Raw genomic sequence first — 27468 nt, 5'->3', positions numbered from 1 at the left:
TGAGCCCTTGACCATGTTTGTTTCCACCCTGTCTGCTAGGAGAGTTGGTGGTTAAACCTTTGCCGGGGTGCCAACAGCTGGAGAAGAACTCTGCCAGGGGGTTGCAGAGTGGACAAAGGCAGAGAGAAGACAAAGCTCAATGCTTTGAGGAAAGGGAGCCCCGAGGGAGGGCCGCAGAGAAGCTGCCCTCCTGATTGGCAGTAAGGCAGAGGGTCAGGCCTTAGGGGCCATTTGGGAGGTGCTGGGACTGGGCTTGGTTGGGGGAGGGGCAGGTGCTGAGCCAGAGGGACATCAGGAGGAACATGGCCGATGGCCCTGAGCAGCTGTCAGGCAGCCCTCTGAGAGATGGGAGGGCCGGAGAGAGAACTCAAGGGGTAACCGTGTGCTCTGCATGCAGGAGGCCCTGGTTTGATGGCTGGCATCGTTGTTTCTCCAAGCTGCCTCAGGGCACTGAGCAAGGAGGAGTCCCCATCACAGGGGCGTGCCCCCTCCCAACCCAATACAAACACCAAACCCTCTGGAAGACCTCAGAGACATGTCTGTGAGTTCCACCTTCATCTCTGGTGCCTTCTGCTTCATGGTCCCATACAGGCTTCAGAAGCGCTTGTAGAATAATCGCATCAGGGGCCAGAGCAATAGTACAACGAGCGGGTAGGACACTTGCCTTGCACATGTCTTTCTTGGGTTTGATCCCTGAGCCCCTGCAGCAGTGATTCTTGAGAGCAGAGCTGAGTTTGCCACTACCCCCCCCACCACCAAAAGAAGAAGAAAACGAAAAGAACCGAATCAGCATTTTCACAGGTTCCTTATTCTGAGGGGGCAAGGCCAGGGAGTCATACATGGCTACTAGGTATGCCAGGTCAGAAGACTTGGTGCTAATCAGGTTCTTCCTCCTCTCTCTCCTCCTTCTTCTCCTCCCTCCTCCCATCCTCCTCCTCCTTGTCATTCTCTTCCTCCTTTAATTTATTGATTTATTTTTGCTTTTGGACCACACCTAACTTGCTCAGGACTTATTCCTGCCTCTGATCACTCACTCCTGGCAGGGCTCAGAGACTGAACCTTACTCTGCTGGGAGCAAGACAGGTGTCCTAGTAGCTACACTAGCTCCGTAGTCCCCAGATTTTTCTTCTCTACCAGCCGAGTGTCTTGAGTGAACCGTGTATTTCCAGCCAGGGTAAATACTTAGAGGTTCCCAAATAAGTGACCTTGAGGTGAGAACTGATCTAGATCCCCAACACACTTGGTGACCTCAGACTCAGGGCTGGGTCACTGGATACCCACTTGAAAATAAGCACTTTTTCTCTGGCGTTCCTTCCTTTTTTGCTTTTGAGCCACATGTGGCTGTGCTGGGGCTTTACTCCTGGCTCTGTGCTCTGGGATCACTCCTGGTGAGTTTAGGAGACCACATAGGGTGCAGAGGATTGAACCTGGGTTAACTGCATGCAAGGCAAGTGCCCTACCCGCTGTATTATCTTCTTCTGGTTCATCAAATGAAGAAGCTTCCCAGAAAGGATTAAAGGTGTGCAGGAGCTATCCCCAAGAAGACTCTTCTCCTAAAGTGTGCTCTGCACCCAGTGTTTTCTCGGTAGGCTGCAGGGAGCGGGGAGGTAGGGGAAACCTTGGCCTTGGATCAGTCCCCAAGGCGCCATCATCCCTCCTGGGTTGCTTTTAATCCTTAATTGCCTCTGGTTTTAAGATTCCTTTCCCCGAAGCCACATTTAGTGCATAATCAATACCGCAAACCACAAGTGAACTGCACTCCACAAAGCCCAGGCTGTGCGCTTCCCTCTTGAAAGGAAGGAAACACTCAATGAGTACTTATCAGAGCTTCTATTGATAGAAAGTGGGATCCTCAGGACAATCTGGGAGCAAGGGTTGTTATCCCCTCTCAACAGCAGATGAAATAGATGAAAACAGATGAAAAAACAAAAAAAATACTCTTTTTTGCTTTGTTTATGGCTTTTGGGCCACACCCAGCAGTGCTCAGGGATCACACCTGGCGGGTTCAGTGATCCCGCCATAAGGGATGCCGGGAATCGAATCTGGGTTGGATGCATGCAAGGCAAATGCTCTACCCACTCTACTATCACTCTGTCTGCGGGGATCTTATTACTGAATGTACTTCCACATGTGATGCACTTGCCATTGGTATGGCCAATTATTCTACCTTACAAGATAGGAAATATATTGACCCTTCATTTATTTTTGTTTTGGTGCCACATCTGGTGGTGTTCAGGGTTTTCTTCTGGTTCTGTACTCAGGAGTTACTCCTGGCTGTGCTTAGGGGACCATATGAGGTGCTGGGAATTGAACCCAGGTCAGCTGTGTGCACCTTAACTGCTATACTATCTCTCCAGCCCTCTTGACCCTATTTTTCTAAATCAGGAAACAGACTTTGAGAGTCCACTATTTTTGCTCATTCTGAGTATTTGCCAGACTCTCAATTTTAACCCAATTTGAGAATCCCAGATCACAACTCCTAACTGCAATCAATACCATGTTGTTCCATCCAGCCACCCATCCTTCTACTCACCCATCCATCATCCACCAACACACTCAATAACAGACCCATCCATCCATTCACCCATCCACCCATTCATCCATCCATCTGCCCAAACACCTATACACTTTCCACCCATCCATCTACCATGCCCATCCATCCATTCACATTATCCATCCACCCACCCATCCATCCATCCATCCATCCATCCATCCATCCATCCATCCATCCATCCATCAGCCAGCTAGCCAGATATTATTTTTTTCTTTTTGGGCCATACCCGGTGATGCACAGGGGTTACTCCTGGCTCTGCACTCAGGAATTACTCCTGGCGGTGCTCAGGGGATCATATGGGATACTAGAAATCAAACCCGGGTTGGCTGTATGCAAGGCAAACGCCCTACTCGCTGTGCTATCACTCCAGCCCCCTAGCCAGATATTTTATTGATTTACTTATTTGTGTTCAGGTTTCTTTTTCTTTTTCTTTTGTCCACACTTGGCAGTGCTCAGGGCCCATAATTTCTGTCTCTAGGCACAGGGCTTACTCCTGGCGATGTCCAGGGTACCATATATGTGCCAAGGATTCATGTCATGGCCAGCTGAATGCAGAGAAAGTACCTTAACCTATGTACTATCTCTCCAACCCTGGGAAGAGCGCTGTAGACAGAGGAAACAGCACATGCAAAGGTCCTGTGCAGGCAAGGATGGCAAATCTGGGGGCAGTCAAGTCTGGAGGACAATGCAGAAGTGGAGTTTGAGGAGTGGACCATAGCCAGGCACATAAGACCTTGAAAGACACATGGAGTTTGAACTTTATTCTAAAAGCCATGTAAAGTCTTTTTTGTTTTGGGGCCACACCCAGCGGGGCTCAGGGCTTACTTCTGGTGGGGCTCGGAGGACCTATGGATTGCCTAGAACTGAACCCAGGTGGGTTGTGTGCAAAGAAAATGCCCTACTCACTGTACTATCACTATGGCCTCAAGTCTTGTAGTCTTTTTTTTTTTTTTGCTTTTTGGGTCACACCTGGAGATGCACAGGGGTTACTCCTGGCTCTGCACTCAGGAATTACTCCTGGCGGTGCTCAGGGGACTATATGGGATGCTGGGAATCGAACCTGGGTTGGCCACGTGCAAGGCAAACGCTCTACCCGCTGTGCTATCGCTCCAGCCCAAGTCTTGTAGTCTTAAAGAGAGGATAGATGATCAGATTTGCAGTTTCCCTAGAGTAGCTAGGTGACAGAGCAATGTGGAGAATGAATCAGATGGGGCAAGAGTGGGTGAGAGGTTGGGAGATGGCTTAAGGGCTGGTGTCAGGGGTTCCACAGTCCCCTGAGCACTGCACAGGGAGTAACCCCTGAGCAATACCATGTGTAACCCCCCCAAAAAAATTGAGGGGCTAAAGATGATTGGTGAAAGAAGGGTGATGGTGACTGGAGGTAGAGATGAACAGGGCTGTGAAAAATAAGGAGTTGGCAGGGCTCATTGATCTCATGGAGGAAGTGTGCTTTCCTTCTGACACCACATTCTGTGGGGGTGTCCTTTGGTGACAAACTGTGGAAGTCGATGTGGAGGTCTCGTTCTGTTCAGCAGGGAGAACCCTTCGTAGGGCACAGCCGAAAGAACAGACGCAGAGCCCGGAGGAGGGAGAAAAGGCATTTATTCTATGGCAGTTACAGTATTTTATACCTCCCTGTTGGGAGGAGGTGGTGCCAGGATCCCCAACAGAAATGCAGGGTGTGGCACGGGATTTAGCTAGTAATAAACAAATACTGATAGGATAAGATCAGTAAGATTAGGAGTGGCAACCTTTGCTAGGTGTGGCATGGGGTTAGCTAGTGATTAAACAAATAGTGACAGGATAAGATCAGTAAGGTAAAATGGCTCCCTACATCTCCCCCTGTTTTGTTTTAAATTAAATGTGGTCAGGGGAGGCATTGTCCGGTATCCCTTGTGACATAAAGACTCCATTTTTGCAGGGAGAGGAAGGAAAGGATGATCGGGTCTATGCAGGGGGCTCCTCATAGGCCCCATCAATCCTTGGTTTTGGAGTAACCTCTAAGCTATACCGGAATACCTCGCAGGGAGCCGGGCCGGGGTATCAGCCCTCCCTTGCAGTGCTTTGCCTGGCAACCTGATCCACAAGAATAAATCCTTGGGAGCCCGGCATCCTCAAGGTAAAGAACTGGGGGAAGATGAGGTCCTACAAATCAAGCCAAAGATCCTTAAACACTCGAAAATCTCATTTGTTACTCTAAGATATTAACCCAGCCCTGGACCCAAAGTAGCACTTGCTGTAGAGTGTCCAATTGTTGCTCAACATCATGGTTGACAGTAGCCTGCATTGTCCCAAGGTGGTAAGAGTCATTTTGTCATGTTTAGACGAAGTTGTGTGTCTGGACCGAGGCTTGAAGAACTATTCCTGCAACAGCATCAGTGGTGGTTACAGCAATGAGTCCAGGATAGCTGTGATCAGAGGCCCAAGGAATCATCAGGAGCGCCGGAGCAGTTGTGTCAGATCTTCAGTCAGGAGCCCTTTATCGGGGGAGCGTTGCCATTCTCTGGTCAGGTTCACTGGTAACCATATGCGATCTGGCCCTTAATAAAATTATACTGTGGGGAGAATCTTGGATTGAGAGGGAAGAATTGAGACAGGTAAATAATGCACAATCACCAGAAAAGAAAAATCTTTTTGTGAATGATCAGAGGTAGTATGAATTTGGGACTTGGTATGAATCCAAGTCTGAAAGTGAAGAGGGAGACAGGGACAGGGAGGCACTCCAATGCAGACAGGATCAAGTGAGTATCCTAGAGAAAAAATTAAAAGGTGTTTCTTCTTTATTCGGCAGCTGAGGCATCTGTGAATCCCATGGAGGGGGTAAAAGAAAGGAATTGTTAGCCCAGATACTGGGTCCTGGCATGGTCCAATCTACAACCTGTAAAAGTGGAGGGTGAGGAATGTAAGTCCAATAGATATGTTTAGCTTACTAGAATTCAAGAGGATTTCAACTGTTAATAACTATTAATGTTCTCCCAATATGAAATCTGGATTGAAAATTTCAATTTCTTTGTAGGCGCCACATTCTGATTAGAAATCTTTGTTTAGACCTGAATCTAGCAAGCTCCAAAGATACTTAGATCTTTTAAATTGCTGGGCTCCATATCACTCTGACCTCCCTTGATTTTGTTTGCCCAGATCTAAGAATTACTGACTTTAAACTAGCTCTAATACTCGAGTGTTCCACAGACAGAGACAGACAGTCAGACAATAAACATCACACATGTGCACAAATATATACTTGATCGATCAATCTGACCCTTCAAGAATGGCAGGAAAAAACTGATAGACTGAGAAAGGAAAGAGCAGTCCCTAGGGCAAAGTGAGCCCTGTCGGCCTATTGGGAACATTGCTCCCCGTTTCTCTGCCTGAGCAGCCAGTTTCCTGCTTGTTGAAAAAACGGGTCAAGAAAGCACTTTTGTTGATATAAGCTGGCAAAACCTTCTCAAAAGTTGTTGAAAAGTAAGCAGAACTAAGAAAGATAATGAGACAATTGCACACACACTAGGAGCACACACACAAATCTTACTCCTGCACACACTCGGACCGGTCCTTCTTTCACTCGGGTGCGCACCCCACTCACCACATTCACACCGAGACTCCCGATCCTGCCCTACGGGCATCATCTTCGGTCTTGAAGTAACGCTGGTTCCTGCTCCAGCCAGGCCAAGTCTGAATAACTGTTCTGTGAGCGAGACCACTAGTTGGTCACTCCCGACGCGGCTGACTGAGCAGAAGCAAGTTCCTGGGCAGTGGCAGAAGGGACACTGTCCTCAGAGGATTCATTTATTCTCTGGGTGGAAGTTGGTTCAGCCAGAGCAGGTGTGTCGACCTGCCTTATCAGTCGTTCGGGGAGCCAGCGGGCTACACTATCAGCAGCATCAAATATGCAGGCTGATCCTCGGCCCCATATAAGGACTGGATCAGGGCCCTTCCAAAGACCACTCAGAGGGTCTTTCCACCTTACTTTTGCATAAGTGTGGCTGGTGGAAGTATGCCAAAACCGGTCCGCTGCGCTGCGACCTTCTTTGTCCAGTATAAGAAAGTTCATGACAAACAAAGCATGAGATAGTAACGTCTTAGGGGAAAGTGAGGCTGGGTACAGTTCCTTTTCTGTCTGGAGCTTTTGAATATATGTTTTAAGAGTGAGATGGGCTCGCTCCACTACCCCCTGCCCTTGAGGGTTATAGGGGATCCCTGTATGATGGGAAATCTGCAGCTTCTTACAAAAATGCTCAAACTTTTTTCCAGTGTATCCTGGACCATTGTCTGTTTTTATTAGCTGTGGTTTGCCCAGTACAGAAAAGCAGTGCAAGACATGAGCAATGACATTTTTTGAGGCCTCTCCAGTCTGGGCTGAGGCGCAAATAAACCCACTAAAGGTATCAATAGTCACATGCACATATTTAAGCTGCCCAAAGGAATGAATATGAGTGACATCCATTTGCCAGATGGCATTAGGGACTAGTCCTCGGGGATTGACCCCTAAGTGAGGCACGGGTAGAAGGGATACACAAGAAGGGCACTGGCGCACAATCTGGCGTGCCTGCTCACGCGTGATTTTAAACATAAGGCGGAGAGTTTGAGCATTCAGATGGTGAAGGGCATGTGCAGTTGTGGCCTCCTGCAGCGGATCTGCTTGTAGAGTTAGCGCTGTGAAAGATCGGGTGGCCAAATCTGCCAAGTGATTACCTGCTGCCAGTGGCCCAGGGAGGTTAGTGTGGGCACGAAGATGACCTATGAAAAATGGAGCTCGCCGGGAGCGAATATACTGTTGGATTTGCAAAAACAATGACGTTGCGGGGGAGGAGGGTTTTATGTAACTAATAGTCTCCAGTAATGGTATAGAGAAGGCCACATAGGCACTATCTGTGTATAAATTGAAAGGAAGAAGGGAAAAATTTTTAAAAACCATTAGAACAGCTGTGAGTTCAACCAGCTGAGCAGAGGACTCCTTTGTGGAAAAAGAAACAGTCTCACCCTCACAGGCATAGGCGGCCTGGCCATTAGAGGATCCATCAGTAAAAATCACTTTAGCCCCAGGGATAGGGCTGGTCTTAGTGACAACAGGAAAAACCCATTGATGTAAAGCCATAAATTGTATCAACTTATTGGGGGGATAATGATTATCTAAAATTCCTGAAAAGGAAGCGCAGGCGATGGGCCAATCATCAGTATTTTGAAGAAGCCAATCTATCTGTTCCTTATTGTAGGGTTGAATAACAGAAGCCAGTTCAAGACCAAAGTGTCTACGAGAGAAACTCCTTCCTTCAATAATTAAGGATGCCACTAAGAGATAGTAGGGTACAAGAACTTTCTTTGGTGTGGCAGGAAGGTGAATCCAAGAAACAGGGTTTTCCTGCCAAATTAAGCCCGTGGGAGAATGAGAAGTAGTGAAGATAAGGAGGTGAAAAGGGCGCTGATAATCTAGAGAGCAAACAAAGTGACCTTCAATCGCTTTTTCTATGAGAACTAGGGATTCTCGGGCTGCTGGTGTCAGACTCCGAGGGGAAGAAGGGTCAGCATCACCGCGCAAAAGGTCATAAAGGGGCATAAGGTCTCCTTTGGTAAGTTTCAGATAGGGACTGAGCCATGTAATATGCCCAAGCAGTTGTTGAAAATCATGTAGTGTCTTTAATGAAGTAAGCTTCAGCTGCGTTTTTTGCAAAAGTACACGGGACCCCTGAAGACGAAATCCAAGAAAAGTATAAGGGTCAGCGATCTGAATTTTTTCGGGGGCAATTTGAAAGCCAGACTGAGTAAACGCACGGATCACCTGATTGCAACAGAGCATAGTGGCCTGTGGGTCAGATCCAGCAAGCAGTATATCATCCATATAATGGATCATATAGATGTCGGGCCATTGTGCCCTAATGGGAGCAAGAATTTGAGCCACAAATTTTTGACACAGTGTGGGGCTATTTGCCATTCCCTGGGGTAAAACCTTCCATTGAAAACGTTGCATGGGCTCTTTATAATTAATAGCTGGCAAACTAAAGGCAAAACGGGGGCGATCATCAGGATGCAAGGGAATTGAGAAGAAGCAGTCTTTTAAATCGAGAACTATCTTATACATTTCTGAAGGGATGGCTGCTGGGGACGGCAGTCCAGGTTGAAGCGCCCCGAAAATGACCATGGTTTTATTTACTGCTCGTAGATCCTGTAGCAGTCGCCAACTGCCGTTTTTCTTTTTTATAACAAAAATGGGTGTGTTCCAGGGGGAAGAGGTGGGTTCTATGTGTCCCGCCGCGAGTTGTTCCTGCACTAACAACCTGGCAGCCTGTAATTTTTCAGTGGGAAGCGGCCACTGGTCCACCCATACAGGCTCATTGGACTTCCATATGATCTTATCCGTATGGGGTGCAGGAGGAGCAGTGGCAGTAACTGAGAATAAACCTAAGCCTGTGCGGTCATTTTTCACTGGGTCGAGGGCTAGCGGCGCAGGCGTGCCCTGGAGGTATTTTCCTAGAACCTTTCCGGGAGAATAACCTGCTGAAAGGAGCATGTCTAGGCCCTTGGCATCAATTAGTATAAGGTCCATTTGTGAAAGGATATCCCTGCCCCAGAGATTGAGTGGGAGCCCGGGCAGAACATAGGGGCGTACCATCCCGGATTTTCCCTCCTTGGTGCGCCAATCAAGCGTAAATGAGCTTAACATAGGGTTTTGGGATTGACCTATACCCTGAAGGTGAGTCAATGAGGGGGTGAGGGGCCACCTTTTTGGCCAGTCTTTTTCAGCAATGACTGTTACATCCGCACCAGTGTCAATCAGACCTAAAAATTCCTTCCCGTTGATCTCTAAAGTCATCAAGCCCTTGTGATTAAGAATGCGTTGGGCAAAAAATGCAAAAGTCTCTGACATTGGGGGTGGTTTTTGTACTGTTGTTATTGGAATGAGTATTAGCTGTGCTAGCCGCGCACCAGCGTCCAAGACTGAAAATGGGGAGAGTGATTCAACTACTACTCCAATCTGCCCTTGAAAATCAGCATCTATAATCCCGGGGAGTACTTGCACGCCCTGAGGGAGCATATTGCCTCGCCCAATAATTAGGCCAAAAGTTCCAGATGGCAAAGGGCCACAGGCGTTGACATACACTATCTGGGGTCCCTGTTCTTTAACTAATATTGTGCGGGAGGTGGCACAGAGATCCAATCCGGCTGAGTATGGGATGGCTCTGCAGAGGGGTTGGGTGCCGATGGGTTGAACAGCCCATGATTTTGAGGTGCCCCGGTCATGGGAGAGGGAGCGAATTGGGGGCTGGACGCCGATGGGTTGAACGGCCCATGATTCTGAGGTGCCCCAGACACGGGAGAAGGAGCGGACTGGGGGCCCTGGGGCTGGCCCTGTGCCCAGTTTCCCGGCCTGGCCTGCTGGCGGCACTCTGACGCCCAGTGGAAACCCTGTTTGCACTTAGGGCAAGGACTTCTAGGTCTGGGCCGAGATTTTTTATTGGGACAGTTTCTTAAGAAATGTCCAGGCTGCCGACAGCCAAAGCACAGCTTGTTCTGACTGCTCGATGGTTGAATAGAGAACTGTTTGAAGGCAGCCCCTATAGCATGCCCTATTTTTTGGGTGGTGGGATCAACCTCGGAGCATAGCCGAATGTATTCTGAGAGGGTCTTCCCACGCTTATAGGTGCGGAGTGTGGCCTGGCAGATGGGATTAGCATTCTCATAGGCCAAATGGCGGATCAGCTCATTATCCGTCTCTTCGTTTCCCATGAGTTTTTCAGCCGCCTCCGTGAGGCGCCCTATGAAATCACTATAGGGCTCGTTAGCTCCCTGACGAACCTTGGCTAAGGATGTTACCACCGACCCTTTAGAGGGAAGTGCCTTCCAGGCCCGGAGGGCAGCCACATGTATTTGGGCAAGTAGCCCTGGGGGAAATTGAGCCTGCACCTCATTAGAATCAAAAGGTGCCTGACCCTGAAATTTAGCAAAGATCCAGGATGAGGAAGAGCCTCCTGCCTCGATGTTGCGGCACGCCATTTCTTGGCATCGTTCTAAATAATCTGCTTTCCACAAGAGATAGTCTCCCCTACTCAGGACAGCCTTAGCGACTGAGAACCAGTCGTTCGGCGTGAGCCATCCCTCACAAAAGGAGTCCAAAAGGCCAAGCGTAAAAGGAGCAGTGGGGCCACAAGAAGAGACAGCAGCCTTTAAATCTTTCAGGTCTTCGAATTTCAATCTACGGTAGCTTTGGCGGATTGGTGCCTGCGGAGCTACGTCCTGAGGGGAATTTTCCTCTTGGGAATGTGCCCCTTCCTCAGGCTGATCGGCCTCCTCAACTTCTCTGTCTGAGGGATCATCATCAGGTGGAGCCGTGGCAGAGGTGGGGTATTTGGGGGCCCGAGAATGGGACCTGGTAACTGGGAAGGCAGCCATAGGTTTTGAAGCTAGAGTGTGGCAGGGCGGAGGAGAGACCGAATTTGCACTAGATTCTTGGGAGAGGGTAGAAGGCTGCAGGGCACTCACTAGTTCCTGAACCACCTGCCTTATTAAGGCAGCGGTGTCCTGGGCAAGCTGGCGGGGTGCCTCACTGGCGTATGGGGGATTAAAAAAGGCAGTGTCATGGGACAGATAATGGAGTGGTGGAGCTGACGGCTGACACCTCTCCTCCTCATCTACCTGGGTAGCCTTGTCCTCCAGCTTACACCTCTCCTCCTCATCTACCTGGGTAGCCTTGTCCTCCAGGGGCAAGGATTTAAGTTCCGGAGGAGAGGGATCGGGGATATCAGAAGTCACAGGATAAAGTCTCAGAGGTGCCTCTGCGCGGGAGGAGTCAGTCCCCTGCATGGGGGGTGCCTCATCCCCAAAGACTGAGGAAGCCTCTGAACTCTCATACTTTTTCCTCAAAAAAATCTCAATTTCGGAAACACGGTGCTGAATCTCTGAAAATGGCTGACTTTTTCTCGCCTTAAAAATCTCATTTAAGATCCAAATAAAATTAGCGAGACAAAGGATGCAAATAACACAAAGGATGCAAATAACTGGGGATTCCCAGGAGTAGGTAGGGATGGAGGAATCAGAGGGTAAGTAGGCCATTACCGCACCACGGTGTGTGCCAAGAGAAAGGCGACCCTCAGAAATACTCACTTTTTCCGTGAATTCGACAGCCCCACGTTGGGCGCCAGGTGTGGAAGTCGATGTGGAGGTCTCGTTCTGTTCAGCAGGGAGAACCCTTCGTAGGGCACAGCCGAAAGAACAGACGCAGAGCCCGGAGGAGGGAGAAAAGGCATTTATTCTATGGCAGTTACAGTATTTTATACCTCCCTGTTGGGAGGAGGTGGTGCCAGGATCCCCAACAGAAATGCAGGGTGTGGCACGGGATTTAGCTAGTAATAAACAAATACTGATAGGATAAGATCAGTAAGATTAGGAGTGGCAACCTTTGCTAGGTGTGGCATGGGGTTAGCTAGTGATTAAACAAATAGTGACAGGATAAGATCAGTAAGGTAAAATGGCTCCCTACAACAAACAGTTCTCCCATTCTTCAGCTCCTAGTAGGCATCCCACCATTCAGTTCTGATACAAATGATTGCAGCAAGTGTCTGACTCCACTCAGACTTGGGCCACCGGCCATGGTCCCCGCCTCCCAGGCCGCCCCACTACCGTCTGAGGTGGGCACGCATTCAAAGGCACCCCCTTCTCATGCTTGTAATGCGCTATGATGACCATAGAGCTCAGGAAAGCTTGTCACTTCCACATCGCGAGTCTGTTAAAGAGACATTCGGAGAGATTTGCAGAAGGCGACGTTTGGGGGTCCAGTCAGGAAGCTACCCAGCACCTCCCTGTGTTCAGCCCCCAGGCCTGTGTTTAGGGGGTGCTCACAGAGGCTGAGATCATCACTGGCCGGTGCTGGATGAACATCTTCCAGACCTCTTTCCTCCCTGGGGTGCATGTGTGAGGGGTCGGGGTAGAGGTGGCTAAAGCTTCATCTTTCTGGGTGTCAGCCTCCATCGCAATGTGAGGTCTTCATCCTAGGTAACACCCCAGCTCCTGCAACCCAGAAATTCTAAGAGCTTGAAGGGCTCTCTGTTCTGTGCTCTGTGCCAGAAACATGGGTCAATGACAAATGTGTATTTTTCATTTCTTTTTTAGTTTACAGGCCACATCTGATGGTGCTTCAGAGCACAGACAAATTCCTGGTTTCTTGCTCGGAGGTCACTCTGAGTGGTGCTCAGGAAACCATGAGGTGCCCGAGTGGAACCCGGGTTTTCTGCATGTAATGCATGTGCACTGGTCCTTTGGGCCATCCCCTGGCCCCAATATTTTTTTCTTCTCAAGGGATGAGGGATAAGTCTAAATGACAGTGGTCAAGATGCCAGAGTGATAGCACAGTGGGTAGGACGTTTGCCTTGTATGCAGCTGACTTAGGTTTGATCCCTGGCATCCCTGAGCACTGCCAGGAATAATCGCTGAGTGCAGACGCAGGAGCAACCCCTGAGCATCACCGGGAGTAATCCAAAACAACAAAATGACAGTGGTCAGTCTCCCCCCAGGGCTCAGGCTGGGGTTACTGGCCTGAATAGTGGCTGCCAGGTCCCAGAGTCCCAAGAAGGGACCCAGCACTTTCTCTTCACCCTCTTCCTGCAGGAGATTGTGACAGCTCTGAGCTGTGGCAAGAACATTGTGCCTGTTATTGATGGCTTCGAGTGGCCCGAGCCCCAGGCCCTGCCGGAGGACATGCAGGCCGTGCTCACCTTCAACGGCATCAAGTGAGAAGGGGGTAGGAACGCCCGGCCCCCAGCAGCTCTCAGTGCCCGGCCCTCTGACCCAGCCACCTCTGTGCCCACAGGTGGTCCCATGAGTACCAGGAAGCCACCATTGAGAAGATCATCCGCTTCCTGCAGGGCCGCTCCTCCCGGGACTCATCTGCAGGCTCTGACACCAGTTTGGAGGGTGCTGCACCCCTGATACCCCTGAACCAGCCCTACCTTCCCAGCCCTGCTGTGAACCCCATTTCCATGGTCCCTCCCGCCCTCCCCCTTCACTTCTGGGTGGAGATAGCGGGCTCTTCTCAGACCTGTCTCCCCTTTTCTGCAACTGGCTGTCCACCCTCATCCAGCTGCCTTAAGCTCGGGAGAGGGCAGGGAAGCCAGGCAATGGCTGGACAGATCAGACCCTGCCTCCAGGTTTTCTAAGGCCTAGAGACGTGGGTTTGCCCACTCCCCTGCCCTGGCCACAGCCAGCTTCCTGAGGCCATCGGTAGCACCTCTTGGCTGAGCAAGAACCTGGGCCCTGGAAACAGCCAGTACAGGAGGCCAGCTGTGCCCTGGGCCCACCATCACTGAGACCCAGGGGCTAGGCCTGCAAGCATGAGGTGGCCTTAGTCACCTGGCCTGCACCCCGCTACCCGCCAGCCCTTCTGACTGTGGCCCCACTGCCATATCCAGTCTCAGGGCTCAGCTTGTCTGTCTCTGGAGGGCCTGCAGCTGCGGCTGGCTCTGCGCCTCCATGGTACCTGGGACCCCCTGCTTGGGCCTGGGCGGGGGGCAGGTAGGGGACAGGGGCTCAAAGAGGGGGTCACACACCCTAGCCTTGGTGTGGTGCCTCAGGGGCCTAACCTAGGAGCCTGGCTGGTTCCCCGGCTCCACTGAGGAGACCCTGAAGGACAAAAGGGTGCATCCCTACCACCGGGGGAATTTCCCAAGTCCACTCAGGATAGGGGTGATAGTCCAAGGGCTGCAGTGCACGCTTAGCATGTGGGAGGCCTGGGTTCAACATTCAGCACCCCATGGGCCTCCGAGAACCTCCACAAGTGATCCCTGAGCACCACTGGGTGTGGCCCTAAGCTCCCTCCCCCCGTCCTCCCCAAAAAAGAGTCCACTCAAGAGTGATGGCTCAAGTCTGTGGTTTTCTTTTCCCCACGCCCTCAGGTGAGCTGGTGCAGGTGGTCGAGGAGCGACTCTCCAAGTAGCAAGACTCAAACCCATCGCCAGGCACTCCACGTGGTGTCTGCCACCACCACAACCGTGCCAGCTAGTGACATCACCCGCCACTGGTTAGAGGAGTAGCTGGGGCTCCAAGAGCTTGGAGGAGGTGCCCCGACACTGGGCCCAGCTGTCCCGATGCTCCCCGCGCTGCTGCTGGGCGCCGCCGTCCTGAGGCTCACCCCCACGGCTGTGCCCTGTGCTGCCCTGTGGCCAGGGTCTCTCTCCTTGTCCCCCCGGAACCTGGTGGAGGGGTAGGCCGTCACAGCCAAGGCTGGCCCAGGAATCGGCATCATGCCCTGTGCTCCCCCAAACCTATTAGAACCCACCACCCCCAGGAAGCCAATTCCAGCAATGGGGGCCTGGGACTGCCCGTCACTGCCCTCCTGATGAGGGCTCACGCCTCAGGGTGGGCTCTGCTCCCACAGGTGTTGGCCTGTCACCCCGGCTCTTGGGGAACTCAACACTTTGCCTTGGGCCGCACTTGCTCCTCCTTCCTTTATGCCACACAGTGCCTCAGGGACCAGGGGCTGGATCCGACGTAACTGTGGACGCTGTCCAGGGCAGAGGTGGTAACAGTGTGTTGAGAACCCCCATGGCTTCCATCTGTGTCTTTATACACATCAGTCCTACACTCCTGAGGCCCCTGGGCCGTCCTCAGAGGGTCTCCTGGCTGATTTCTTGATCTGATGGAAATGATCTCCCTCCACTGCTGCCCACCTAGTGGCCTTTACGCTGGCCCTGCCCTCCTCCCGCCTCCCCAGAGAACCAGAGCCCACTCCCAGCCCCATCAGGGCGGCCAAAGTGGTCCGTGCCCTGGTCCAGGCCAGTGTTCAGGAAACACCCTTCCTTGCTGCGATGGTGTCCAGGCTGTAGCCACCTGGTACCCATTATGATGGCAGGAGTACCCCATTAGTCACCTGGCCTGCCCCTCACACAGCTGTGAAGGGCCTTTCCCCTAAAGAGCGGTATGCATGGGGCCAGGCTTTTCTGCCTGGCTGTAGCTGAGTGAGATCATGAGCTCATCTCACTGCACTGCCCAGGGGGTCAGGGAGAAGCTCGGCATGCAGGAAGCCCAGGTCCCATCCCTGGTAGAGACCCTCAGGGCCAGATGTCTCTTAAGCACTGCTGGATGTGAAACCAAAATATCTTCCCCCTGAGAATAATGCCCCCTGCCAAACAAAAACAAGCCACAGTTACTCGTGGATGTTCCCAGGTCAAAAAGTCCAGCCTATGAAGAGAGGCGGGTCATTCTAGAATGGATGATAGGAAGAATTTCAGAACAGTTCCTGGGTCCAGAGCCCAATGGGCTGAGCACATGCCGTGCACGCAAGAACCGGATTTCCATCCCCAGCACCTCATGGTCCCAGGCAGAGCCAGCACAGATCCTGGAGCACTAGGCCAGGAGAATCCCCTGCGACCCGCCCCCCCACCCCCGAAAGACAAAATAAAAAAGAACATGTATCTACTCCAGTGTTTCCTGAGTTGTCTGGCTGGGACCCAGTTGGCAGCATGGCTGACCTAAGGTCCTGCTCCATGTCACACAAGCCTGAGACAGTGTCCAGATAAACCCGCGGGGTCACCCCACCCTCCTCTCCTGGGGGTTGGCCCAGCCCTCTCCATGCTTAGGTTTCCAGTGACAGAGGGACAGTGACACAGGAGCCTGAAGACAGGGGTCTCCAGGGCCCGGTTTGCCCTGAGCCACCCCATTGTACCATGGGGATTTCTAGCTAGGCAGGTGGGCAGGAATGGGGCTCGGACCGGCAGTGGGGACCCATGCCCTGTGGCTGGTTCTGGTTTGAAGAGTGGAGGGCCGCTGCTTGGGGGTCTGCTTGGGGGTGCAAGACCCTCCTTGAAGCCAGGGCCTCAGTCTTAAATCCAGTTCTGCCTTTCAGTTTCAGGCCCAAACCTTCCTGGGGCTCCAGGAAGGGGCCCCGCATGTCCTGGGGACTTGGGTCCCCTGGATCACCAGGGGAGCTGGGTCGGCCTCTAGGCTCTCCTCCACTGCCACAGACACAGGCATAGTTCAGCTCCTGGCTCTACTTTACTGCCCAGCAACGGGCAGTGTCAGAGGGCCCAGTGGTCACAAACATGGGCTTTGCTGGCATCGGTCTAGTTCAGAAGACCCGTCATGGTGTCCTCAGGGAGCGGACCTTTGACCATCAGGAATGACTCACCAGGACCCTGCGCGGACCTGATGGAAGGCCATGAACCCTTTGCTTCCAGGAATCTCAGCAGACAGTGGACGACAGTCTCGGGTCAAGCTGGCCACACCCAGCACCCGTGCCAGGGACAGCTCAGGCCCTCCCACCCAGCAGTGAGAGTCCGCAGACACGGGACACAACACAGGGCCTGCACAGCCGCCCTGGGACTCGGGATGTTTGCTTCCATGAGGTCATACTGATTTATTAGGGTGACTGATTGGCACTGGGGAGCCTAGGCGTGGGCAGGCCCTAGGCAAGAACAGACGCCTCACCAGAGACAGCAGCGCCCCCAAGGCTGGCCATCTGGAGCTGCCATCCCTAAGGAGGGGCAGGTAGCTGCACTCTGCCCTCCGCCCTCCCTCCAAGCATCATCCTCTCCAGGCCTCTTCCTCCCCGACGCATCCAAGGGACTCGGCTGATGGGAGGAAACAGGCCCCTGTCCCCAGAGGCTCCCCTTGTCCTTCTGGAGTGGACCTGCCTGGACTCCAGTCTTAGATTCTGGGGTCTCAGGCTGGTGTGGCTGAAGATGAGGTGGGAGAGGGGTCCTTGGTCTAGCTTGACCGTGAGTGCTGCTCTGGGGGAGCAGGTAGCTGTGGGGGTCCCAGGCCTGGCCTTCCGCTTGGTTGGGCTCCCTTTGCTCCTCTTGCCCCTGTTCCTTGACCCAGGCAGATCAGGGGCTCTTAGGGGAAGTTCTGGAACTCGGAAGTGGGAGGAGCCTTTTCCAGAACCCTGTAAGAGAGCAGAGAGAGGCTTCAGATGTGACATGACGAGGCAGCGTCCCTTCACCAATCAGAGAGTGACACAGACTACTCTTAGGCAGAGGTGGGAGACAGTGTCCAGAGGCAGCCCTATCACATGACTCTGAGGCTGGCAGGGAGAAGGCGGCGGGGGGAGGAGGGGGTTGGGCCTGCCTGTGTGTTAGCAGCCACGGAGGGAGCATCCTAAGCTGCCCGTTAGCGCTCTTCTGCCTCCACAGGTCCATCTTTCAAATGGGAACACAGAGGACCAAGGGCAGCTGGGGGCAAGAGGACAAGTCTGCAAGACGGAGCATGGGGCTGCTTCTTCCCACACCCACCCCGTTGCCTGTCCTTGGGAATGGCCCACAAAGATGATTGTGTGCTCAGCAATCATCAGTGATGGGAGAGTTGGCGGGGGGTGGGGGAGGTACGGAGGGGGTGGATTCCTTTCGGGAAAAGGACTCCTTTATGAGCCGAGGGTCAACGCCCTGCATTACCCAATCAGAACTGCTGGGATGATAAGAAGGCCAGCTCCGAGGAGGAAGGGAAACCCCTTCATGAAGTTCAGGGTGGCTGGGTAGAGCGAGTTGAAGATGCCGGAAGCCATCAGCATGGCCAAGCCATTCACGCAGGCCACGGCAGAGAAGAGAGCACCTGTGAAGACATTAAGGCCACAAGCTGGAGTTCGGAAGACCCGGGTTCAAATCCTGCACGACCACCTCGCAGCTGTGTGGCCTGGGGCACGATACCGAACCTCTCTGAGTCTTCCCTCCCTCAGCGGTCAATCCTACCACAGCACCTGCGTGCAGTGATACGGATCTAATGAGGTCAGAAATGGAAAGCGCCTGGCCTGTGGCGCTACAACTCAATGGCCACCGGGGCTGGAGAGAGAGTGCAAGGGCCGGAGTGCAGGCCTGTCGGGCACGGGGTCCTGGCTTTGATCCCTGGAACAATGGCCTCCCCAGCATCATGGGGTAGAGCCCTGGTGGCCCTGGCACCACTGTGAAGGCCCAGAACAAAACAAAAATCAATGAGAGGGTAGAAAGTGGAAAAACAGAGAAAGAGAAGAAAAGAAGGGAAGCTAGGCGCTATCCAACTCACATTAAATGCACGGAGCTAGAACCAGCATAAGGGGAAGGAGTACAAGCTTTGCATTTGGGAGGCCTGGGTCCCGTCCCCAGCATCCCCTGTCCCCGCACGCAACACTGGGAGTAAACTCCAGCACCAAGTCTGGAGCAGCCACCGGGCTCTAGTGGGTGTGGGTCCCAAACAAAGGAAAATCCCCTACACAAAGCATCTGGCTGAGGCCTGATAGGCTTCTGTTGTACTGTCTGTGGAATCACCTCCTGTTTGGGACTAACAGCCCAGGTTAATACCTCGTCTAATGCTTACCTAGCTGTGTGCTCACCAATGGGAGCACGGCGTGCTGGGGATTCGAGCCACACGCAAAGCCTGTGCTCCTTCCCTTTGTGCTTGCTCTAGCCTCATGCTTTTAGCATGCACTGAATAGCAGCTAGTTACTTGCTTTGGTTTCTATTTCTTTCCTCCCTTCTTTTCTTCACATTTTCTGTTTTTCACTTTCTTCTCTCTCTCATTTGCTTTTGTTTTGTTCTGGGTTTCCCCAGCGGTGCCAGGGGCCACCAGGGCTGTACCCAAAGTCGCTAAAGACAGAGAGTACCTATTTCATAAGCTCTTGATAACATTAGCTGGTGTGGAAAGCACCAACCACAGAGGCTGACCCTTGAGAGGGAACCAGTTAGTAGAGGCTGTTCTCTCCTGTTCCCCTCTGGGCACAGTGAAGATGCCAGAGACAACTTGGAACTGAGGGACTCAGGCTACAGGGGTTGTAAGGATGATGGAACCCCTGGTGGCACCAGTGTCTGTCATCACCATATCCTCTGTCCAGGGCAGATGGGGAGGGGGAATTGGAGGCGTAAGGCGTGCAGAGGCCTGAGAAGCTGTTCTTTATAGATCTGCCCGCAAGAAAACAATTTCCTGAGAAGAGAGCAACCACCAGGCAGAAGCTGAGATGAAACAGGTTGTTCAAGCTGGAGGGGGGCTGCAGCTGTGCCTGAGAGCAAATACGTCACTGAAGCAGGAGTGATAGGACAGTGGGGAGGACACTTGCCTTGCACGCAGCTGATCGGGATTCAATCCTTGGCATCCTATATGATCTTCCAAGCACTGCCGGGAGTGATTCCTGAGCACAGTGCCAGGAGTAACCTCTGAGCATCACTGGGTGTGGCCCCCCCACAAAAGAGGGAGGGAAAGAGGGGGAGAGAGGGAAAAGATATATATATATATATATATATATATATATATAGAGAGAGAGAGAGAGAGAGAGAGAGAGAGAGAGAGATTAGATGAGAAAACAGCTCCAGAGCAGGAAAATGATTGTTCAAGGTACCACACACAGGCTGGGGTGACAGAGCCAGGATGAATGGGCAGATCCCAAGGCTACTGAGGGCCAGAGAGACAGGACAGGGGTTTAGGCACTTGTTCGACACCCCATAGGGTCCCCTGAGCGCAGTCAGGAATAGGCCTGGAGACTCGATAGTTATGATTCACTCTCCCTCAAGATAAAAACAAAACAAAACAAATAACAAGCAAGCTGGGGTTGCATTCCGGCAATGCTAGTACTCTGGGGCTCTACTTCTCCTGTGCGGGGGGACAATGAAATCTATACCCCACAGTTGCTCCTATTCTCTGGGCTTGCAGACATGGAGGACCAGGGCAGTAGGGAACAATGGCCTCATAACATCCATTTTACAGACGGAAATGCAGAGGTGCGAAAAGAGGAAGTACTCTGCCTGCATGATGCCGAAGAACAAAGTCAGGCTCTCCTGACAGCAACTTCTAACTCAGGTTTAAAACCTAATACTGTGGGAGTCGGAGCCATAGTACAGTTGGGAGGGCGTCTGCCAAACACTCGGCTGACTAAGGTTCGATCCCCGACATCCCATATGGTCCCCCGAGCACCGCCAGGACTAATTCCTGAGTGCAGAGCCAGGAGCAATCCCTGAGCATGACCCAAAAATTAACAAACAAAAAAAAAGACCCAACACTGTGATGTTCTCAGAGCAACGCCCCTGTCGTGGCGGCTCCCTCCTCCAGGCTGTTAAAAGGTGGACCCGCTCACAGCTGCTGAGCACGCGGGACCCGGCTGCCACGTGGCTCCTGACACTCACCATGCTCGGACTCGCTCACCAGCTTGGAGAGTTTAGCCCGCAGGATTGGTGTGATGACCAACGACAGGAAGAGGAGCCCGTACCCTGTGGGAGAAAAGCACCATGAGGGGAGGGGAGAGGGGCGGGGCGGGGGGGGAGGCCAAGGACCCCCTGCCAGCTGCTACTGCTCTCCAGGTGGACACAGGAAGTAGTTCCGTCCAGGTCATGGAGATGATGCCGATCCAGGGGGAATAAAGACCACCCTCCTCAAGACTGGGCTACCTTGGTCACTTCTGGGCTCTCCCACACGCGTGTCCTGTCCCTCACCCGCTGAGTCCTTGGCTAGGAGATGGCAGAGCACAGAAAATGAACCTGGGCTTTGCAGTCAGCCCTGAGTTCAAAAGCTAATGTCGTCACGGGGATTACGGACACTTCCCTTACTGGGGACACCTGTCTGTAAAACGTCTTCATCAAAGGTTGGGGCCAATAGCACAGCAGGTACGGCACTTGCTTTGTATGTGGCCAACCCGAGTTCAATCCGAGGCATCCTTTATGGTCCTGCAAACCCCACTAAGAGTGATTCCTTGGGTTTTTGTTTTTTGTTTTTTGTGTCACACCCAGTGATGCTCAGGGGACCATATGGGATGCTGGGGACTGAATCCAGGTTAGCCGTGTGCAAGACAAACGCCCTCCCTGCTCTATACTATAGCTCTGACCCCAGGAGTGATTCCTGAGTGTAGAGCCAAGAGTAAGCCCTGAGCAACAATGGGTGTGGCCCAAACCCTACCCTCCAGCCTAAATAAATAAAACGTCTTCACCATAGCACGGTCTGCTGCTGCAGCAGCCTGGAGTGCCTCGAGTGCCCAAGATACCAATTCCGAATCCCGGCAACTTGCAGATGTTGCCTTATTTGCAAAATGGCTCTGTGGAAGGGATTAAGCTCAGGAACCTGCCATGGGGAGATGGCCAGACGGCCAGGTTTGGCCTTCCGTGCCAACACCAGAGCCCATGTGAGGGAAGTGGGGGCAGAGCTGACCCGACAGCAAGGAGGAGGCAGAGGGACAGCCTGGCCCCTAGGAGTGTCCATCAGGGAGCTTGGCCTGGCTCACACCTTGGCTCTGCTGACTCGGGGGTGGCCCCCAGAAGGGCAAGGAAACACTCTCCTTGGGTCTGAAAGCGCCCGGTGTGTGGGCTTTTCCCGTCTGATGTGGGAGTGTGACGAGACAGACCCCGAGAGGCAGCAGCAAGTGCGCTTTTGAGTCAGGTTCTCTCCCCGTTTGCCTTGCAGGTGTGCACCAACCACACTGCTGCTCGCCCCGCTTCCAAGCCACCCTCTTCCAGACCTCTGGGCCGGGGGCAGGGGACGTAGGGGGTGATGCAGCAGCAGAACTAATGCCTTCCATGTGTGAGGAAGTTCTACGGGTTCTATGCCCAGAACCACCAAAACATGACACAACTTCCAGAGGATGGTGGATCTTCCCAAGTGGGTCTGTGATGAGGAGACCCCAAGGTGGCAAGTCCCAATCCCATTCTGCTGAGGGTATCTAGGGAAATCATAGCCCCCCACAAATTGGAATTGAGTCTAAAACCAATGGGAGATGTTGTGGTGAGAGAGAAGCGTATTTGGTTCTTTTTAGCTTCTCTGTCCAAGCAAGCCATTAAGAAATCTGTGACTGTGGGGCCAGAGAGATTGTACAGCGAGTAGGAAGCTTGCCTTGTATGTGGCTGACCTGGGTTCGATCTCTGGCACCCCCAAGCCTGGTTAGCAGACATCCCTGAGCACAGTCAGGAAGAAGCTCTAAGCACCACTGGATATGACCCCAAACACCTCCCCACCGCACTCCCCACAAAAATCTGTGATTTGAGAATCACAGGTTCACTGTACCAAGCTGACTAGGACTCTGTCAAAATAAATCTGTCCCTTAAGAGGCTGGAGTGACAGTATAGCAGGGAGGGCACTTGCCTTGCATGCGGCTGACCTGAGTTTGATCCCCAGAAGCCCATACGGTCCCCCTGAGAACTGCCAGGAGTGATTCTTGAGTCCAGAGCCTGAGCATCACTGGGTATGCCCCCAACACCCACCCCCCCACCCCAACAAAATCTGTTGTTAAAAAATTTTAATTTCCTGGGCACTTCAATAGTATAGCAAATAGGGGATTTGTCTTGCGGGCAGTTGACTCAGATTCCACCCCTTGTACTCCACATGGTCCCCTGAGCCCACCAGGAGCCCATCCTGAGAACAGAGTCAGGAGTAAGCCCTGAACACAGATGGGGATGACCCCCAAGACAAAAATTTAACTTCCCTTTTAGTCTCCCCACCCCCTTCTCAACAAGGAAAATGAGGAAGTAGAGCAAGCAGGGATTTGTGAGCTGTGGTTTGAGAAGATAAATTTTTAAACTCTGCTGGAGAGATAGCACAAGCAACCAACCCAGGTTTGGTTCTAGGCACTGACAGAAGTGATCCTTGAGCTCTGCCAGGTGTGGTTCAAGACCCAAAATCCAATAACAGAAAAAAAAAAAAAACACCCCAAGAAGCTGATCAGGGATATTTGAGGGAGGGCCTATGACACTTATCGGAAAAGTGAGCATTAGGCATTAATGGCCTGGACTTTGTTTAAGAACATCCTTAACACACATTAGGGGAGGCCAAGGAGTGAAGCCATTAGTGTATGAGCCATACTGTGTCTTTTGCTCTCTTACTAATATTTATGACTGATAATGCAGAATAAATGACTGGTTATAAAAGAACCAATCTTTCTTTTGTTTTGTGCCACACCACTGGCAGTGCTCAGGGCTTACTCCTGCTCTGTGTTCAGAAATCAGTCCTAGTGGTGCTTGGGGAACCACATGGGATGCTGGGGATTGAACCCAGCATGGCTGCATGCAAGGTAAACAATGTGCCAATTGTACTATCACTTGGACAACAAAGATGGTTTTTCTGGGGGGGTGGGGACACTTATTTGGGTCATACCCAGTGATGCTCAGGGGTTACTCCTGGCTCTGCACTCAGAAATGACTCCTGGTGATGCTCAAGGCATCATATGGGATGCCAGGGATCAAACCCGGGTTGGCTGCATGCAAGGCAAATGCCCTACCCTCTGTATTATATTTCTTGCCCCAAAGACGACATTTTTTGGAGGATTCTTAATGGTTTGTCCTCGGATGCTGGAAGTTTGAGGTTCCCAAAGGTTCAGGCACAAACCCCATTTGTAGGCAGTAAGTGGCTGCCCCCACCCCCCAATTTTCACCAAGCCCCTCCAAGAGAAACTGTCTCTGGGCCCACACTCTTTACCTGTGAACATGAGCGGGGTGATTGTGGCAAAGGCAAAGACCACCATCCCCAGGATGTTGAAGGTCAGGCCAATCTCAGCCACCCACGTATCGGCCAGGAAGCACTGCAGAAGTCGCAGGCCCACCAGGCTGGTGAGGTAGGTGAGGTGCTGCGCCGCAGAGCCATAGCCAATCAGCTTGGAGTCCCAGCAGAGGGGCGCACTCAGCTCATAGAGGGTCAGGATGTCCTGCGCCCCGAAGTGCACCGTGATCACCACAAAGAGGGCCAGTGAGTACAGGGCCAAGTGCTTTCTGGACTTGCCCGGACCTGGAGTCATGTACAGCTGGACAATAGACCGGTGGTGACGGAGCGTGAAGAGCCGGGCTGGTGTGGGCTCCTTCACGGTCTCACCAAAGCAGAACGCTGCGTAGAGCGTCATGGCGATCAGCAGGGCCAAGGCCAGCCAGAAGGGGTTGGCATAACCCTGCTTCCGGAGCCAGTAGCCTCCAAGCAGGCTGGCCAGCATCCCCGCCACCCCGATGCACGCTTCCAGCAGGGCCATGCGGATGGTGCGGGTGCGGCTGGAGCTGACATCGGCCACGGAGGCGAAGCTAGCAGCCAGGAGGCCGCCGAAGTCACCGAGGAGGGCACACACGATGCGGCCCAGCACGAAGAAGCCAACATGGAGCTGCAGCTGCACCACGAGGATGGAAAGCAGGGCCTGGAGCAGCAGGCCGAAGGAGGCCAGCACCAGCAGCGGGCGGCGGCCCACACGGTCACTCCAGGCGCCCAGCAGCGTGGAGGAGAAGATCCCCACCAGGAAGCCGCCCAGGTTCATGTACAGCGTCCAGTGGGAGGTAAGGGTCTCCACTTTCTGTGAGGACAGAAGTTTTACCAGGGTTCAGTTCCTCACTCTGAGCTGCCCGGCCCCCAAGTCCCCACCTTCCTGGGCCACAGACACTCTCTCTGGAGCCCTAAATGTAAACAATTTCAATGTAATTCTATAAAGTTAACACCGGGGTGTATCATGGGAAACGGATCAGTACTCACACTTTCTTTGTATATGGGTAACCCTCAAGGTTTTGCTTTATTTAGTCCCTATGTTTTTATTCTTGGGGGTTGGGCAATCCCGTGGGTGTTAGGATAGGGTCACTGCCCCCAGTGCTGGAGTAGCCCTGGGGTCAGTTGCATGCATGATGAACGCCTTAACCCCTCTATCCCTCCGTGTCAGTAACCCCAACCCACCTGCCTTAGCTTCTAAAAATGGGTGGAGAAAGTTAGGGATCGCATAACTGAACTGGGGGGGCATAGAAAAAAAATTGGCATAGTAAAAACTTGCTAAAAGTTCAGTAGCCAAAAATTAACTCGGAGTCACTCGTAATGAATCCGAGGTATTTCTGGCAGAGTTCAGTCCTGTTGCACTTCTCGGCAAACGGGGTACACGGGGTCCCGAGCTAGTGCAACTTTGGGGTCTCCCCTCCGGCACTCACCCCCGGGATTCCCCGACGCCCAGTTCGCTCTGGACCTGCCCACCTATCATGACGCCCAGGCCCCTCGGGCGCGCCCCCTGCCTTTCCGTGCCCACGCTTAGCCGGGCATCCGCCTGCTCCCCCGCTACCTGCATGGTGGGGTTGGCGCTGTGGTTGCCGCAGCCGGCCCGCTCGTGGGTGCCATTGTAGCCCAGCTCGGTACTGAAGCGGTGCCACAGGTACTGCGTGGTGAGCGGACCCTGCAGGACCAACGCGAAGTTGGCGAGGAAGACGAGCGGCTCCACTGGGGCCCGGCAGCGCGCCGCCGCGCGGGGCTCGCCCGGGGGGTCGGCCGCGTCCATGTGCGCGCGCAGGGCGGGCTCGCGGGCGGAAGACAGAGTCGGCGCCTGCGCCCAGGGTCCCGCTTTAAAGGCCAGCGGGGCGGGGCCTGGACTGTCCGGCCTCTGCGCGCGCCGCGGGGCTGCAGCAGCCAGGGTTCCCTCCGCGCTCCCTCCACCCCTCGCACCCCTGGCCTTCGGGATGACCTCAGCCGCCAAGTGCTAGGGTACCGCCCTGCAGCCCCGGGAACGCTCCGAATAATCACAAGAATATAAATAATTAACATGTATCGATCGCTTACTCCGCGCTGTACTCAGCGGTGCGCCCAGCGATGATACTGTATCGTCTAGCCACTGGGGACCACCCCAATCTGCAGACTAGGAGGGCCGTCGGACACGCCATGCCCCCCGCAGGGCAACCGCGTGGTTTCTCGGGCTTTCCCTGGTCACCTGGGCACCACTGCAGGCTCGCAGTGCAGAAGTTTAAGTGCAGAGCTCCGTGCGCGGGGCTCCGCCCGCCGAGTGGGGGTCTGGGAAATGCCTCCATCCACCGCACAAATGTCATAGGGTCTGATTACCTGATCCTAAATGCTGCCTGCGACCCACCTAGACCCTCTAGCCCTTTGGGACCACAGCAGTACATATGGTCTGTAACTGATCAACACATTACTAGCTGACACATAATTTTTTTTTTTCAAGTAAAACAGATTTTATTTGGAGGTTTCAAAGGGAAGGAGGAAGAGAAAGTGGGAGAGAGTGGAGAGTAACGTGCTGAAGAGAGAAGCCAGGTTTCTCCAAGGGCAGAGAGCATTACACACATGCCAGCATTAGACATGAAAGTACACATCTCAAGAGGTAAGATGCCTGTGACACATGTGCTTGGCCACATGGGCATAAGCAGCACATGGGCTCGGGCAGCATATGCACACAATAATGGTTGTTTTGCTTGTTTGTTTTTCGTTTGGGGGGGGGCATACCCAGTGATGCTCAGGGATTACTTCTGGTTCTGCACTCAGGAACTACACTTGGTGGTGCTTGGGGACCAGATGGGATGCCAAGGATTGAACCTGGGTCTGCTGCCTTTGAGGCATGCACTCTACCCACTGTACTGTCTCTCCAGCCCTCCATGACCGTGTGTGTGTGTGTGTGTGTGTGTGTGTGTGTGTGTTTAATGTTCTAGCACCTGTCCCTTTTACAAATGTCCTCAATTTTTCTTCTTTCACCCCCAGGCTGCCTCTACAGTATTCTCTCTCTCTCTCTCTCTCTCTCTCTCTCTCTCTCTCTCTCTCTCTCTCTCTCTCGCTCTCTCTCTTTCTCTCTCTCTCTCTCTTTCTCTCTCTCTCTCCTTTTGGTCATTATGGTTTGCAGTACAGGAACTGTACTGGGATGTGTACTCATGTGTACTGTATTCATCGCTGGATGAGACCAGGGAAAGCCCAAGAAACCACATGGTTGCCCTTCAGGGGGCATGGCGTGTCCGATGGCTCTCCTTGTCTGCAGATTGAGATGGTCTCCAGTGGCTAGATGATACTATATCACCGCTGGGCACACAGCTGAGTATAGAGCAGAATAAGCCATCCACATGTACAGGAATTGTAAGATCAAAACCATGTTTTAAAACAATGTTAACTCAATTGAAAACTTATTAAAAGAACACAGCCTGGAGCTCCTTTTCCTCCATCCCACCACCCAGGCTCTGTTACCTTCTTGGAAAGCTCCATGCACTTCCCTGTACCCCAAGATGGAGGTGCTACAGAACCTTCTTCAAATTACTTCTCATGTTTTGTTTTGTGAC

The 27468-nt window shown here is 52.8% G+C and overlaps 2 protein-coding genes across 4 annotated transcripts in view; one reads left to right on the top strand and one right to left on the bottom strand.

The window, feature by feature from the left end:
• Window positions 1-15948, top strand: part of SARM1 (sterile alpha and TIR motif containing 1) — a 34575-nt gene extending 18627 nt beyond the window's left edge. For both annotated transcript variants that reach the window (XM_055131287.1, XM_055131286.1), the window contains 3 exons: window positions 13151-13272; window positions 13353-13456; window positions 14434-15948. In XM_055131287.1, the coding sequence (XP_054987262.1) occupies window positions 13151-13272; window positions 13353-13456; window positions 14434-14474 (267 nt within the window). In that variant the 3' untranslated portion in view covers window positions 14475-15948. The remainder of the gene's footprint in view (window positions 1-13150; window positions 13273-13352; window positions 13457-14433) is intronic.
• A 929-nt stretch (window positions 15949-16877) lies between these two features.
• Window positions 16878-25730, bottom strand: SLC46A1 (solute carrier family 46 member 1). 2 transcript variants are annotated; one of them, XM_004605028.2, is made up of 5 exons: window positions 25485-25730; window positions 23888-24740; window positions 20617-20700; window positions 17926-18082; window positions 16878-17420 (listed from the first exon to the last, which is right to left on the bottom strand). In XM_004605028.2, exons 1-5 carry the CDS (start codon window positions 25695-25697, stop codon window positions 17372-17374), a joined length of 1356 nt encoding a protein of 451 aa, XP_004605085.1. In that variant the 5' UTR covers window positions 25698-25730; the 3' UTR covers window positions 16878-17371. The 2 variants fall into 2 exon arrangements, with proteins under 2 accessions (XP_004605085.1, XP_054988012.1); XM_055132037.1 differs by lacking the exon at window positions 16878-17420 and adding an exon at window positions 19557-19663 and having other exon boundaries at window positions 17931-18082.
• Window positions 25731-27468: the final 1738 nt, after the last annotated feature.

The sequence above is a fragment of the Sorex araneus genome, chromosome 3 (assembly GCF_027595985.1).
Source record: "Sorex araneus isolate mSorAra2 chromosome 3, mSorAra2.pri, whole genome shotgun sequence".
Lineage (NCBI taxonomy): Eukaryota > Metazoa > Chordata > Mammalia > Eulipotyphla > Soricidae > Sorex > Sorex araneus.
This window is presented reverse-complemented; position numbering and strand designations above follow the sequence as displayed.

Excerpts from the sequence above, each read along its gene's own strand:
- SLC46A1 (XM_004605028.2), bottom strand. The coding sequence starts at position 25,697 with ATGGACGCGGCCGACCCCCCGGGCGAGCCCCGCGCGGCGGCGCGCTGC. Across the intron at positions 20,701-23,887 it reads CACCCCGCTCATGTTCACAG|GGTACGGGCTCCTCTTCCTG; the intron begins GTAAAGAGTGTG and ends TTTCTCCCACAG. Across the intron at positions 18,083-20,616 it reads GGTGAGCGAGTCCGAGCATG|GTGCTCTCTTCTCTGCCGTG; the intron begins GTGAGTGTCAGG and ends ATGTCTTCACAG.